Source organism: Lepidochelys kempii, chromosome 8, assembly GCF_965140265.1.
Source record: "Lepidochelys kempii isolate rLepKem1 chromosome 8, rLepKem1.hap2, whole genome shotgun sequence".
In the NCBI taxonomy this organism is placed as follows: domain Eukaryota; kingdom Metazoa; phylum Chordata; order Testudines; family Cheloniidae; genus Lepidochelys; species Lepidochelys kempii.
The window spans coordinates 75,356,906-75,370,498 of NC_133263.1; the positions used below are offsets into that span (position 1 = coordinate 75,356,906).

General features: G+C 40.3%; 1 protein-coding gene across 7 annotated transcripts in view; it reads left to right on the top strand.

Moving 5' to 3' along the window:
* TGFBR3 (transforming growth factor beta receptor 3) overlaps positions 1–13,593 on the top strand; it is a 178,411-nt gene that overhangs the window by 44,860 nt on the left and 119,958 nt on the right. For 5 of the 7 annotated variants that reach the window (XM_073357091.1, XM_073357089.1, XM_073357088.1 and 2 more), the window contains exon 3: positions 5,113–5,211. The exons of 1 other annotated variant lie outside the window; for it this stretch is intronic. In XM_073357091.1, coding sequence (XP_073213192.1) covers positions 5,113–5,211 — 99 coding nt within the window. Of the gene's footprint in view, positions 1–5,112; positions 5,212–13,593 lie in introns of those variants that run through there. One more of the 7 variants, XM_073357093.1, reaches the window with a different exon arrangement.

Below are 13,593 nucleotides of genomic sequence, written 5' to 3' on the forward strand. Positions count from 1 at the left end.
AGGAGACAGGAAGGTGAGGGACTTCGAAGGAAAGGAAAGGGGAAAGGAGGTCAAGGCAAATAGCCAGTCAGCGGACAGAAAATAGCATCCAGACTTCACAACGTTTAGAGCCGTTCGCTGACATCATGAGTATATGGGGGAGGGTGGGCAGTGGATGAGAGTTGGGGCCCTGGGCCTCTTCCTCCCTTGCTGCTTTTAGGGATGGCTCCTCCCACCCCCTGGGGGGTCTGACTTTCATCTCCCAGCCCATATGGCTGGGGAAGGGGGACTACTAAGGCCTCGTGACTGGAGGTGGAGAGCTTGTCCTGCTAATTTCCATGGGGCTCTGGCTGGGCCTATCCCTGCCCTGGTGCTCCTGGCTATTGCTGCAGAAGAGTACTTCCTAAACCCACATTTCTAATATAATTGAGATTTTAATTTCAGTGGGGCCTTGTGGTGGTGGGGAGTTATGGGCAATAATGGATGTTGCTAGCGGCCCCTTTAGTCTGAATTAACTGAAGAATTTCATACAATTAGTTGTTCCCAATTTCTGGTTCTGTTTAACATACAGAAGCTGTTGGGTGTGCACCAAACTATGTTCAAAACCTTTGAAAATAATAATAATAACTGTAACCGGGTCCTACTGTGACCAATTTTGAAGGAGAAACTCGTTAAGGATATAGAGGCAAACTGTTATTGGGATAAAATACAACAAGGTTTTACAAATGGTGTATTGTGTTAGACCAACCTGATCTCTTTCTTTGAGAAGTTAACTGGTCTTCTAGACCAGTGGTGGTTAACCTTTACTGCAGCCAGCACCCCTTTGGTTCTCAAAATATGTTCTCGCACCCCTTATTAAAAATCGTTGAAGTAGGTCAGTTCTTTAAACCTAGATATCTGTATTTTTTGTATATTACAGTAATCAATAAAAATGTGTATTGTTAATAAATACATAGGTTTGATGAAACAAAGTAGTTGTACTTACGTGCCTGTGCTTAATTTGTATTTTCGATGATTTACCTTCTAAAAAAATCTGGCATGTCTCGCACCCCCAGAAAGGGTATCTCGCACCCTAGGTTAAGAACCACTGTTCTAGACAAAGGAAATGTAGCAGATCTGATCTACCTGGATCTCAGTAAGGCATTTCCCACATAGGAAATTATTAGTTAAATTGAAGATGATGGGGATTAATACGAGAATTGAAAGATGGATAAGGACCTAGTTAAAGAGGAGGCTACTGTGGGTCATAGTGAAAGGTGAACTGTCTGGCTGGAGGGAGGTTACTGGTTGAGTTTCTCAGAGATCGGTCTTGGGACCAATCTTATTTAACATTTTCATTAATGACCTTAGCACAAAAAGTGGGAGTGTGCTAATAAAGTTGCAGATGACACACAATTGAGGTGTTGCCAATTTGGAGGAGGACCAGAATATCATCAAAGATTTAGATCAGTGGTTCTCAACCTTTCCAGTCGACTGTACCCCTTGCAGGAGCCTGATTTGCCTTGCATATGCCCAAGTTTCACTTCACTTAAAAATTACTTGCTTACAAAATCAGACATAAATATACAATAGTGAGATTATTACTGAAAAATTGCTTATGTTCTTATTTTTTTACCATAGAATTATAAAATCAACTGGAATATAAATATTGTACTTACATTTCAGTGTATCGTATATACAGCATTATAAACAGGTCATTGTATGAAATTTTAGTTTGTACTGACTTCACTCGTGCTTTTTATGTAGCCTGTTGTAAAACTAGACAACACCTTCCTGAATTTAGGTGCTTCCTGGCAGACCTCTGTGTATCCCCAGGGGTATGTGTACCCCTGGTTGAGAACCCCTGATTTAGATGACCTTGAAAACTGGAGTAATGGGATAAAATTTAGTAATGTTAAGTGCAAGGTCCTGCACTTAGGGACTGACAACAAGAATTTTTGCTATAAGCTGGGGGATATGTCAGTTGAAGGGACAGAGGAGAAGAAAGATCTGGATGTATTGGTCAACCACAGGGTGATTATGAGCCAACGATGTGATGCAGCTGTGAAAAAGGCTAATGTAGTCCTAGGATGCATCAGTCGAGGTATTTCCAGTAGAGAGATGGAAGTGTTCTTATCATTATACAGGGCATTGGTTAGACCTCATCTGGAACACTCTGTGCAATTCTGTTCTCACTTGTTCAAGAAAGATGAATTCAAACTGGAAGAGATGCAGAGAGAGGCTACTAGTATGATCAGAGGAATGGAAAACCTTCCTTATGAGAGGAGACATAAGGAGCTTGGCAAATTTAGCCTTCCCAAATGAAGGCTGAGGGAAGATAAGATTTCTCTCTATAATACATCAGAGGTATAAATGCCAAGGAGGGAGAGGAGTTATTTAAGGCCAATGTTGGCACAAGAACAAATGGATATAAATTGGCCATCGTCAACAAGTTTAGGCTTGAAATTAGACAAAGGTTTCTAACCATCAGAGGAGTGAAGTTCTAGAACAGCCTTCCAAAGGGATCAGTAGGGGCAAAAACTTAACTTGTTTCAAGACTGAGCGATAAGTTTATGGAATGGATGATGTAATGAGACTGCCTACAATGGCATGTGGCCCACGCAAGACTGCTATTAACAAATAACTCCAATGGCTGTTATTTGGGGAGGGCTCTGAGTTACTACAGAGACTATTTCCCAAGTGTCTGGCTGGTGGGTCTCACCCACCTGCTCGGGGACTAACTGATTGTGATATTTGGGATCAGGAAGGAATTTCCCTCCAGGCCACAATGGCAGAGACCCTAGGGTGTTTTGTTGTTTTTTTTTTTTCTTCCTCTGCAGCATGGGGCACAGATCACTTGCTGGTTTGACCTAGGTAAATGGTAGAATTTCTGTAACTCGAAGTCTTTAAATCCAGATTTGAAGACTTCAGTAACTCAACCAGAGGTTATGGGTCTATTACAGGAATGGGTGGGTGAGGTTCTGTGGCCTGCAAAGTGCAGGAGGTCAAAGCAGGTTATCATGATCTAGCACTCAAAAGAAACATGCTGCTTTAGGTAAATAGAAATTAATTGGAAGTCTTTAAATTTAAAACCATTGAATTATTTGCCTAAGGGGCAAACTCTTTAAATACCTGTATTTCTTTTGCCTTGTAAATTAGTGGTTGTAACAGTAAGAGGTTGTAAAAAAGGAGAATATAGTCACAGTCATGTTTGTGCAAAGCATTTATCTCAAAATTCCCTTTTAACGAGTGACGGCTTTAGAAAATCTGCACCAATTTTGCTGAGGTCAGACAGTTTACAAGTTCAAGGTAAGAAGCCCTTGACCTTTTGGAAATATTATGAAACTTATTTGTTTAGGTTTATAATTAGAGCTGGCATTTCTGAACCTAGGGCCAGTGAGGTAGTTTCTTGAACTCTTTATTATTAGCTTAATAGAAAGAAAAGTTTAATGTGGACTGTTAATTTAAACAGCTTACAAAGCCTGTGCATTAACCTACTAATGTTCATGTTGCTTAGATTTTTCTGGTACCCATATTTTTCCTTGTCAGTCCCTTTTGTGGCAATGTTCATAGTGGGAATATCACAAGCCACTTGGCCCCTGGCCTTGTATTGAGATTGCCACTCATTACTGAGTCAGTTTTATCCAAGATCAAAGTTCAGTATCTTTCCAAGACACCTGCCAGAAATTGTTGCCACCGTATATCTACAATCGCATGACATTTAGATTAAATAAAAGTAAATGTTATTGACGTTACAGAAATAGAAAAGTTAAAAGATAAGCAAAACACACTTATGTAGACAGATATTATGGAAAACTGCTAAATGGGTCTCTAGTTTAAGTTACAGAATAGTGAGATACAAGATGGCAGACTCTGTCCAGGGAAACAGTGACTCAGAAAAGGATTGGGGTTCATGGAGGATAATCAGCTAAACATGAGCTTTCCATGCAATGCTGCAGCAAAAAGGCTAATGCAATCCTGAGATGTATAAACAGGAATCTTGAGTACGAGAAGACACATAATATTACCTCTGTATTTGGCACTGGTGCAACCACTAGTGGAATATTGTGTCCAGTTCTGGACTCCACAGTTCAAGAAGGAAGTGGATAAATTTGGGAGGGTTTAGAGAAGAGCCATGAGAATGACTGACTAAAGGATTGGAAAACTTGCCTTGTAGTGAAAGACTCGAGTGCAATCTCTTTAGTTTCCTTAAGAGAAGGTAAAGGGGTCACTTGATCAGTCTGTAAATACCTACATGTGGGGGGGGGGAAATTGATAGATTGTCTGGTAGATTGAAGACTCTTCAAATGTATAACAAGATCCAGTGGATGGAAGTTGGAGATGGACAAATTCAGGCTGGAAATAAGGCGTACATTTTTGACAGTGCGAGTGATTAACCATTGGAACAATTTACCAAGGGTCTTTGGTGGATTGTCCATCAATGGCAATTTTTAAATCAAGATTGGATGCTTTTCTAAAAGCATCTAGTTCAAACAGGAGTGTGAAGTCCTATGGCCTATGTTTTACAGTTGGTTGGACAGTGGTTCTTAACCAGAGGTATGTGTACCCCTGTGGATATGCAGAGGTCTTCCAGAGGGTACATCAACTCATCTAGATATTTTCCTAGTTTTACACCAGGCTACATAAAAAGCGCTAGCGAAGTCAGTACAAACTTAATTTCATACAGACAATGACTTGTTTATATACTATATATACTTGTTTATATACCATACTATGTACTATATTGTACACTGAAATGTAAGTACAATATTTAAATTCCAGTTGATTTATTTTAAAATATATGGTAAAAATGAGAAAGTAAACAATTTTTCAGTAATAGTGTGCTGAGACACTTTTGTATTTTTATGTCTGATTTTCTAAGCAAGTGGTTTTTAAGTGAGGTGAAACTTGGGAGTACACAAGACAAATCAGACTCCTGAAAGGGGTATAATAGTTTTGAAAGGTTGTGAACCACTGGAATAGATGATCACAGTGGTCCCCTCTGGCCCCTTCTGGCTCTATGATCTATGAAACTATGAGATTACCTATGGTAGGGGAGGAAAAGTCTTCTGTTATGGATTAAAGCTATCTGCAGTTCAGTGTAACGTACTTACAAAGTCTCTGTGTAATCAGAGATGCTTCTTTCCTTTACAGAGAACACATCTTCCCCCATCACCCCACCTCTGAAAAGCTCTCTCCTTTCACATTTGAGGCAACAGACTACACATCACCTGCTACAATCAGACCAGTATGGTAAATTGATTTGAATCAGATGACTCATGCTACTTGTTTTCACTATTCTGTATATGGTAAATGTGATGTTGTCTCACTCTCATTGTCGTATTTGATATGGGTATTTTGTTAGCAAATTACCATTGGGCGTTTTCCAGAACAACAGTAAATGATGAAACATGGATTTCACCCACTCTGTTAACAAACAGCCCAGCAAGCAAAATGTATGTAAATTTTAAGATAAAGTGATTCAAAAGTGTAGTATAATGTCATAAATCCACATACAATTATTTGTGTAGGGTTGTTTAAACCACTGTTACAGCAGTTTGGAAACAAGCTTGTATTCCTACTTTGGGCTCCCACATCACTAGTAACACATCTTGACTTCCCTTTTAATCAGGATGGCTCCTTCCAGCAGCAGGCTCAAAATGCCAATTGGAATGAAAACCTTTTTGTTATTTCAGGCAAATGTTGGACCAATCAGAGCATATTTTTTTTCAGTTCTGTATTGCATTACAGCTGAAGTAAACAGTCACATGTCTTTACTACAGATGGAGACGAAGTCCAGGGTGGTCCAAGGCAGCTGTTTGCTCTACTGAGTCTCCCAAAAGAACAAGGGTCCAAGTCTCCCACTGTAGAGTATTTGCACAAGAATAATCCTCTTAAGATTCACAGGAATTATTCATATCCTAAAATGGAAAAATCAGACACTTGATTATTAGGTTTACACATTTTGTGAGGGACATTCAGATCTCTACTTTGGAACTACATTGCTTGAAGTCTCAGGAAAGTCCATTCTGCCTTCTTTTCCCCTGAAAATTGGAAGGTTTTCTTTAAATACAGCATTTGGTTCATTTGATTATTTCTTTGTCATCTCCTGACAATTCAATTGTGCCAGATTCTCCTTCTCCCTCAGTACCTGAGAATTTCAAGGCATACCAGGATCTTTTGCAGCTTATGGCTGCTTTCTTGGGCATCCAGGCAGAATTTTTACAGGAGAATATGCACAAGTTCTCAACATTCTCCAACTGTCTGTGCTGGGGAGAATAGTGCTCCCTATTAATGAAACTGCCCTGGAACCTGCAAAGGCAAGGGCTTCAGTGTTGCCCACTGCAAAGCATTTGGAGAAGTGCTCTTTCATCCCTGTGCAGGGTTTTGTGGGTTTCTAGTCTCACTCAGGCCCTAATTCTCTTGTTATGACTGCAGCGAACGATAGGGCTTGACAGGGTAGATATCAATCTACTCCCAAGGAAAAGGAGTCCAAGAAGATGGACTTGGGAGAAAGATTTTTTTTTTTTACCTCCTCTTCCCTGCAAATGTGTATCAACAACCAACATAAATATGACTTCCGTTAATTGGACTGCCGTATCTAAATTTGCAGACAAGTTGCTGGATGCCTCCAGAATGCTTTTGTGGTTGAAGGCTGTTTGATGATCAAGTTTTCTCAGTAGTCAGCATTGGACATGACTGATACATTGGCCAGAATTATGGCCTCAGCTGTGACCATTAGGAAGGTGTCATGGCTGCAGAATTCAGGCACTGGTTCTCAGGTGCAACAGGCTATTGAGGATCTTTCCTTCTATGGTTGGGTGCTATTCTCAGACAAGACAGATGAGAACTTGCACTCTTTTAAAGATTCATGAGCCAAGCTGCATTCTTTAGAGGTGTATCCTGTAGTGGTTCAAAGGTACCATTTTGGGAGTCAGCAACAGCAGTACTGCTCTCGGCACTTCATTGGGCAGTCCTTCTTTCACTCAAAGTAGTGGAAATACCCCAGAAAGTGTCTTAGATCTCAGAGGCAAAGGCCTTCAGGTTCTAGTTTCAGCCAATTGACTCATGTCCTTCCCAGCATCTACTGAGTGACTGTTTTTGACTCTGTGTCTGGGGCAGTGATCCAGTCATGATTTCTACATACCTGTCCCCCCTTTCAGGGACAGACTGGCTCACTTTTACAATGTTTGGGACTCAGTTACCACAGACAACTGGGTCCTAAGCACTGTCAGATCAGGTTATGCCATCCAGTTTTTTTCCATCCTTCCTCCCTACCCTCCTTCCCAATCCCTCTTCAGGGACTCCTCTTCCTAGACACTGCTCTTCAAGCAGGTTTAGTCTCTGCTAGCTTTGGGAGCTGTGGAGGAGGTTCCTCTGCAGCAGTGGGATTGGGGGGGTTTATTTTCAGTACTTTCTGGTTCCCAAATCCAAGGGAGAGGTGAGACCTATTCTTGAGCTCCGCACTTTAACAACTATATTAGGTTTGGGAGGTTCCAGATGGTCACCATAACAACTGTCCTCCCCACATTAAATCACAATGTGGCTTGCTACCCTGGGCCTTCAGGATACTTATTTCCACATAGTGGTTCTCCCAAGCAACAGGAAAGTCTTCTGGTTTGTCATGGTGAACTGTCACTATCAGTACACCATACTCCTTTTTGCCTATTCTCTGCTACCCAGGTCTTTTAACAAATTGTAGTTGCAGTGATGGCTTACCACAGGCTGAAAGGAATTCATATCTTGCTATATCTGGATGATTGGTGACTGAGAGGCAAGTCCAGGGAAGAAGACCTCTCTCATGTACATGTCACACTACACTGACTCAATTGCCTGGGCCTTATCCTAAACAGGAAGTCAGTGTTTGTCCCCACTCAAAAAAGCAAGTTCGTTGGGGCCCTAATAGATTCTGTGAGGTTGAGAGCATTGTTGCTGGCTGACCAGCTTTGTCTGGATCTGCACACATGGCTGCATGCACACAAGTGGTCCATTCTGTCAGATTGCATCTTCATCCTCTCCGAATGTGGCTTGTCAGTCTATCCATCTCTTGGACAAATCTGTCCACTTCCTGTGCTGATCATGGACTCCTTACAGTGATGGACAGTTCATGACAACATATGCCAGGGTGTTTCTTTCTTTCAGCTCCTGCTAACCAGGACTATTGTCAATAACATCTCCTTGATGGTCTTGGGAGCTCATCTGGGGTCACTGAAAGTTCTGGGCCTGTGGTCAGAATAGGAAACTTCACTGCTGGACTTCAAAATCCAGGAGCTTTGGGCCACCTACAGTCCCTGTCTCACTTTCCAAGTCCACGTCAAAGGCTCAGTCTTTCACATACTCACTGACAATATTGCTGTAATGTATTATGTGAACAGACAAAGGGGACTACAGTCAAGTGTTCTGTGTCAGGAGGTGATAAGGCTCTGGCGGTTTTGTATCAGACAAAGCATTACTCCAGGAGCTGATCACTTACCTGGGGTTCAGAATCAACTTGCGGGTCACCTCATGAGGAATTTCTCCCTGTGTCTCTGAAGCTCTGTGTCCTGCCATCTGCCTTTGCAGCTTGGGGTATGCAGACGATCAACCTGTTTGCCATGAGAGACAACTAGTAATGTTGTCAGTTTTGCCCTTAAGGGGGTCTCAGTCCAGGCTCCCTGGCCAACACTTTTCACCTGAATTGGGAATCAGCATTCCTGTATGCTTTTCTTCTGATTCCAATCATTCTGCAGGTCATTCTCATATTGAAATTGGACCATGCCAGACTCCTCCTCATTGCTCTGGCATGGCTGAGGCCATGTTGGTTCTTAGACCTTCTCACATTAATGTTTCAGCCTTCCACATCCCTTCCTTTTCATCCCAACCCCTTGACTCAGCATCACGGACAGATTTTGCATCCTGCGCTCTTTCTCCATGCCACTGTGTGCATGGCTACAGGAGAAGGAAGAGTGATATTCAGAAGCTGTATGACAGCTTCTGCTCAATAGTAGGAAGCCCTCTACTAAATGGCTTATTTTGCCAAATGGAAGTATTTTTCGATATGGTTGTTGGCCCACGGAGTTCAGTCAAAGCTGGCTTATATCCAGGACATCTTGGAATACTTATATCTCCAGTCGTCAGGTCTTGTACTTAGCTTGTTGATGGTGCATCTGGTGGTGATTTCAGTGTTTCATCTGCTCATCCTTAGGAGGTCGGTATTTTTGAATACTGTGGTAACAACGTTCTTGAAAGGAATTCTTTGTTTCCACCAGCTATTGAGAGAAGCAGTTCTTTGTGGAACCTTATTAAGGCCTTAGTGGCTCTGAAGGGACCTTTGTTTGAGTCTGCAGCATCTTCTTCCTTTTCTCTTTTGTGTCAAAACAATGTTCCTGATGGCAGTAACATATACGAAGAGAGTGTTTGAGTTGCAGGCTTTGATGGCAGAGTCTCCTTACATGCAGTTCTCCAAAGACAAAGTGACCTTGTGACAACACCCTCTGGTTTTATCTATTGTGGTTTCTCAGTTTCATTTAAACCAGGTGGTGTATTTACCTGTGTTCTGTCCTAAGCCACATTCAACCCCAGCAGAGCAGCGTCTTCACATGTTGGATGTCAGGCAGTGTCTGACTTTTTACCTGGAAAGGACTTAGTCTTTTTGTGCTTCTCCTCATCTATTTGTAATAGGCAGACTGAATGAAAGGACAAGCAATCTCTTCGCAGACAGTCTCTAGGGAAAACTTCATATATAGAGAGACAGAATACAAGAGAGCTCTGATCATTCCCCATGTGTGAGCTCATAGAATCATAGAATATCAGGGTTGGAAGGGACCTCAGGAGATCATCTCGTCCAACCCCTTGCTCAAAGCGGGACCAATCCCCAATTTTTGCCCCAGATCCCGAAATGGCCCCCTCAAGGATTGAACTCACAACCCTGGGTTTAGCAGGCCAATGCTCAAACCATTAAGCTGTCCCCCCCGTCATTCTACCTGAGTGCAGGCTATGTCAATGTCCAATATTGAAATGTCACCTAAAAACACCAATCTGCAGGCCTGGCACTTGCTCAATTGTACACACATGTGCAAACCATTATGCTATTACTGCAGCATCTAGAGCAGATGCAAACTTTGGGAAGGCAGTTCTGCAATCCTTGTTTAACTAGACTCCCAGCTCCACCCACTGTGAGTGCTGCTTGTGAGTCACCTATGTGGAATACCAGCTGCATCTACTTGAAGAATAAAAAACAGTTACTTAACTGAACTGTAACTGTTGTTCTTGAGATGTGATGCAGATGTGGGTTCTACCCACCCTCAGTCCCCCTCTGAATTGGAGTCTATGCTCTTGAAGTTCAGTGAGAAAGAACTGATAGCAGTTGACGCCATGCCACCCCATGTAGCCAGGGGAGGGCCTACAGCCACAAGGTGTGAGTGCCCCCCTACAGTACTGCTAGACAAAATTTTCCAGCTTTGTGCATACATACCTGTGAGGAATACACATATGCATGATATTTCCCAAGTACAACGGCTACCATTCAAGTAAGTAATATTTTTTTGCTTCATGAGGATATACTTAATCCCAGATACCGTGTGTTATGGACCATTCCTACAATAGAGTAAATATGAAAATATGATCCAGCTCTTCCTTGCCCTTCCCAACAGTGAGATGTACAAAGCGTTTTACACTCTCTATACTGCTATACCTTATTTTTCATCAAGTGCCTACGCACGCTGTCCCTCAACAGATCCCAGTAGAATTTAGAGTACATCAGTTTTCTTAAGGAAGGAGCTTTCCAGGCAAAACAGAGGTCTGAGTAACTATCACCTAGGACCTACTAATGGGGAGTTCTTAATCTGCAGCTACTGGAAACCAGAACTGGAGTCCATTGTGAACGGAGGTACTAACTCCTCAAAAGAGCAAATTTAAAAAAAAAAAATACTAGAATTCAAATAACCATTAGTTTTCCTCAAATTTAACCCTTTTGCATCAGTGAGATTTAAAAGTATTTTTAAAAAGTCACAGCTTATTCATAAGTGCTTTCTAACCTGTGAACTTTCCGACTTCAGTGATGAGTGAAATGACTGATTCTCCTTTTACTGAAGAGTGAAGTTAAAATGTATGTGGTTTGATGGTGTTACACTCCTAATACTTCATGCTTTCTATTTGATATTTTTTCTTCCCTATCTGATTGCTGCAATACCATTACTTTTACATGGAGTGATTTTAGACTGTTCCCCTAGATTTCTGCGTGTTTATTGAAGAGCAGTACAGTAAATTCTTACTCTAACATACTTGTGTTCCTTTTGGAAATAGTCTTGTTTTGCTAGCAAACTATTATTTGGTGAAAGCTGCAAGTGGGCATGGTGGTTGGGTTAGGCTTCCAGCTTGGCCAGTAATATTGAAGAGCGGATACATAAGATAATTATGGCTGGAGATAAGATGTGCAATTGTTTTCCACTCTAGAGTACATTTATAGCTGTAATCACACTTTTTAAAGCTCTAAAATAGTGGTTTTGGTCATTTAAATAGTAACATAATTAATTGTGTTTTCACAAATCCATAATGCAGGCAGTTAATTCAGAACAGTATTCTTACACCTGACCCCCATTCTTAGTTTTTTAAGCAGCCTTTTTTTCTTTGAAGTTGGGAGAAAGAGTTGATGTGAAGATTCTGTCTACACTGCAAAAATCAAAAACCAAAAAACTTCTGTGTTCTTAACTCAGTTAGCTAACCTGTGGTAGCTAACTAGGGTTTAAAAAGTGGTGAAGACAGACTAGCTCGACTTTCAACTCAACTTTCAATTTAGCAGCTCAAGTTCAGCCCCATGCTCCCATATAGGCTTTAATTTTAGCTGCTGTCCAGACTTAAAAGCAGAGTTGCTGTGTCTTCACTGCTATTTTAACCTGAGTTAGCAAAGTGAACCTTTTTTGCAGTGTAGACGTACAGTAAGAGCTAGTCAATTGAAAGCAATACTAAGCCCTCTAAAGCCTCTTGAAAAATGGTTAGACCAGAAAGTAGAGAGTGATTCTTTCAAAAAGAATGAGTAACTCCGTGGTATCTGAAGGACTGCTGTCATAATAGTCTTTTGTGTAAATTAATCAAGGCTACAGTTGTGTCCTGTTTAAAAAAAAAAATCATTAAAACTGTTCCAGACCTCAGATCTCTGATGAATGTTTTAAATTTTCAGCATTTGACATGTCGCTGTTTTAGCTGTCTTTTAAGAAATAGTTAGCCCCAGTCTCGCCATCCCTTTCGGAGGCATGAATAGTGTGCTTGCCGTGAGACTGGGGAGAGAAGCATTACTGAGAGACCTTATGTCATGACAACAATGTCCTGCCATTGTAAAGGGTGAATTTAGTAATGCTGAGAAAAGTAAATGAATTCATGCCAGGAAAAGCTTTATATTTAGAAAAAACAATCTCCTGTGTGTACCCAAGAGTGGAACAGATCCTTTTATATGTCTTAAGTGTAATTGATTGTGCTTGTTTCCAGTAAATATAGGTCAAATAGTAGTTTTAAGTAGATATAGTAACATGAAATTTAGATTGATCTATTGCATGAGGCATATTTTTATTAAGTAAAATTTATAGGACTGTCAAATAAAAAATTATGGCAGTTAATCATGAGATTAAAAATAGTCGTGATTAATTGCAGTTTTAATCACACTGTTAAACAATAATAGAACACCAATTTAAATTTATTATAAATCTTTTGGATGTTTCCCTACATTTTCAAAAATATTGAATTCCGTTACAACATAGAATACAAAGTGTACAGTGCTCACTTTTATAATTACAAATATTTGCACTGTAAAAGAAGATAAACAATAAATTGTATTTTTCAGTTCACCTCATACAAGTATGGTATTGCAATCTCTTTATCTTGAAAGAGCAACTTACAAATGTAGATTTTTTTTTACATACCTACACTCAAAAAACCGCAATGTAAAACTTGAGAGCCCACAAGTCCACTCAGTCCTACTTCTTGTTCAGCCAGTCACTAAGACAAACAAGTTATTTACCTGCCAGATATACCTTATGTGACAGATATACCTTGCAATGCCATCTACAACAGTGCCATGCGAACGCCTGTTCTCACTTTCAGGTGATGTCATAAATAAGCAGGCAGCATTATCTCCCATAAATATAAACAAACTTGTTTGTCTTAGTGAACAAGAAGTAGGACTGAGTGAACTTGTAGGCTCTAAAGTTTTACATTATTTTGTTTTTGAGTGCTATGTAAAAAAATATTTCTAGATTTGTAAATTGCACTTTCATGATAGAGATTGCAATACGGTACTTATGTGGGGTGAATTGAAAAATACTATATCTTTTGTTTATCTTTTTTACAGTGCAAATATTTGTAATAAATTATAAAAGTGAGCAGTGAGCACTGTACACTTTGTATTCTGTGTTGTAACTGAAACCAATATTTTTGAAAATATAGAAAAATATCCAAAATATTTAATACATTTCAATTGGTATTCTATTATTGTTTAATAGTGCGATTAAAACTGTGATTAATCACAACTATTTTTTAATCTGGCTAATTTGTTTTGCATTAAGTGCTTGTGTTAACTGCAATTTATTGACAGCCCTAAAATATGAATAGCAATTTAATACATTTATTAAGCATGCCAAGGCAATGCTAGTATGATTATTGTAC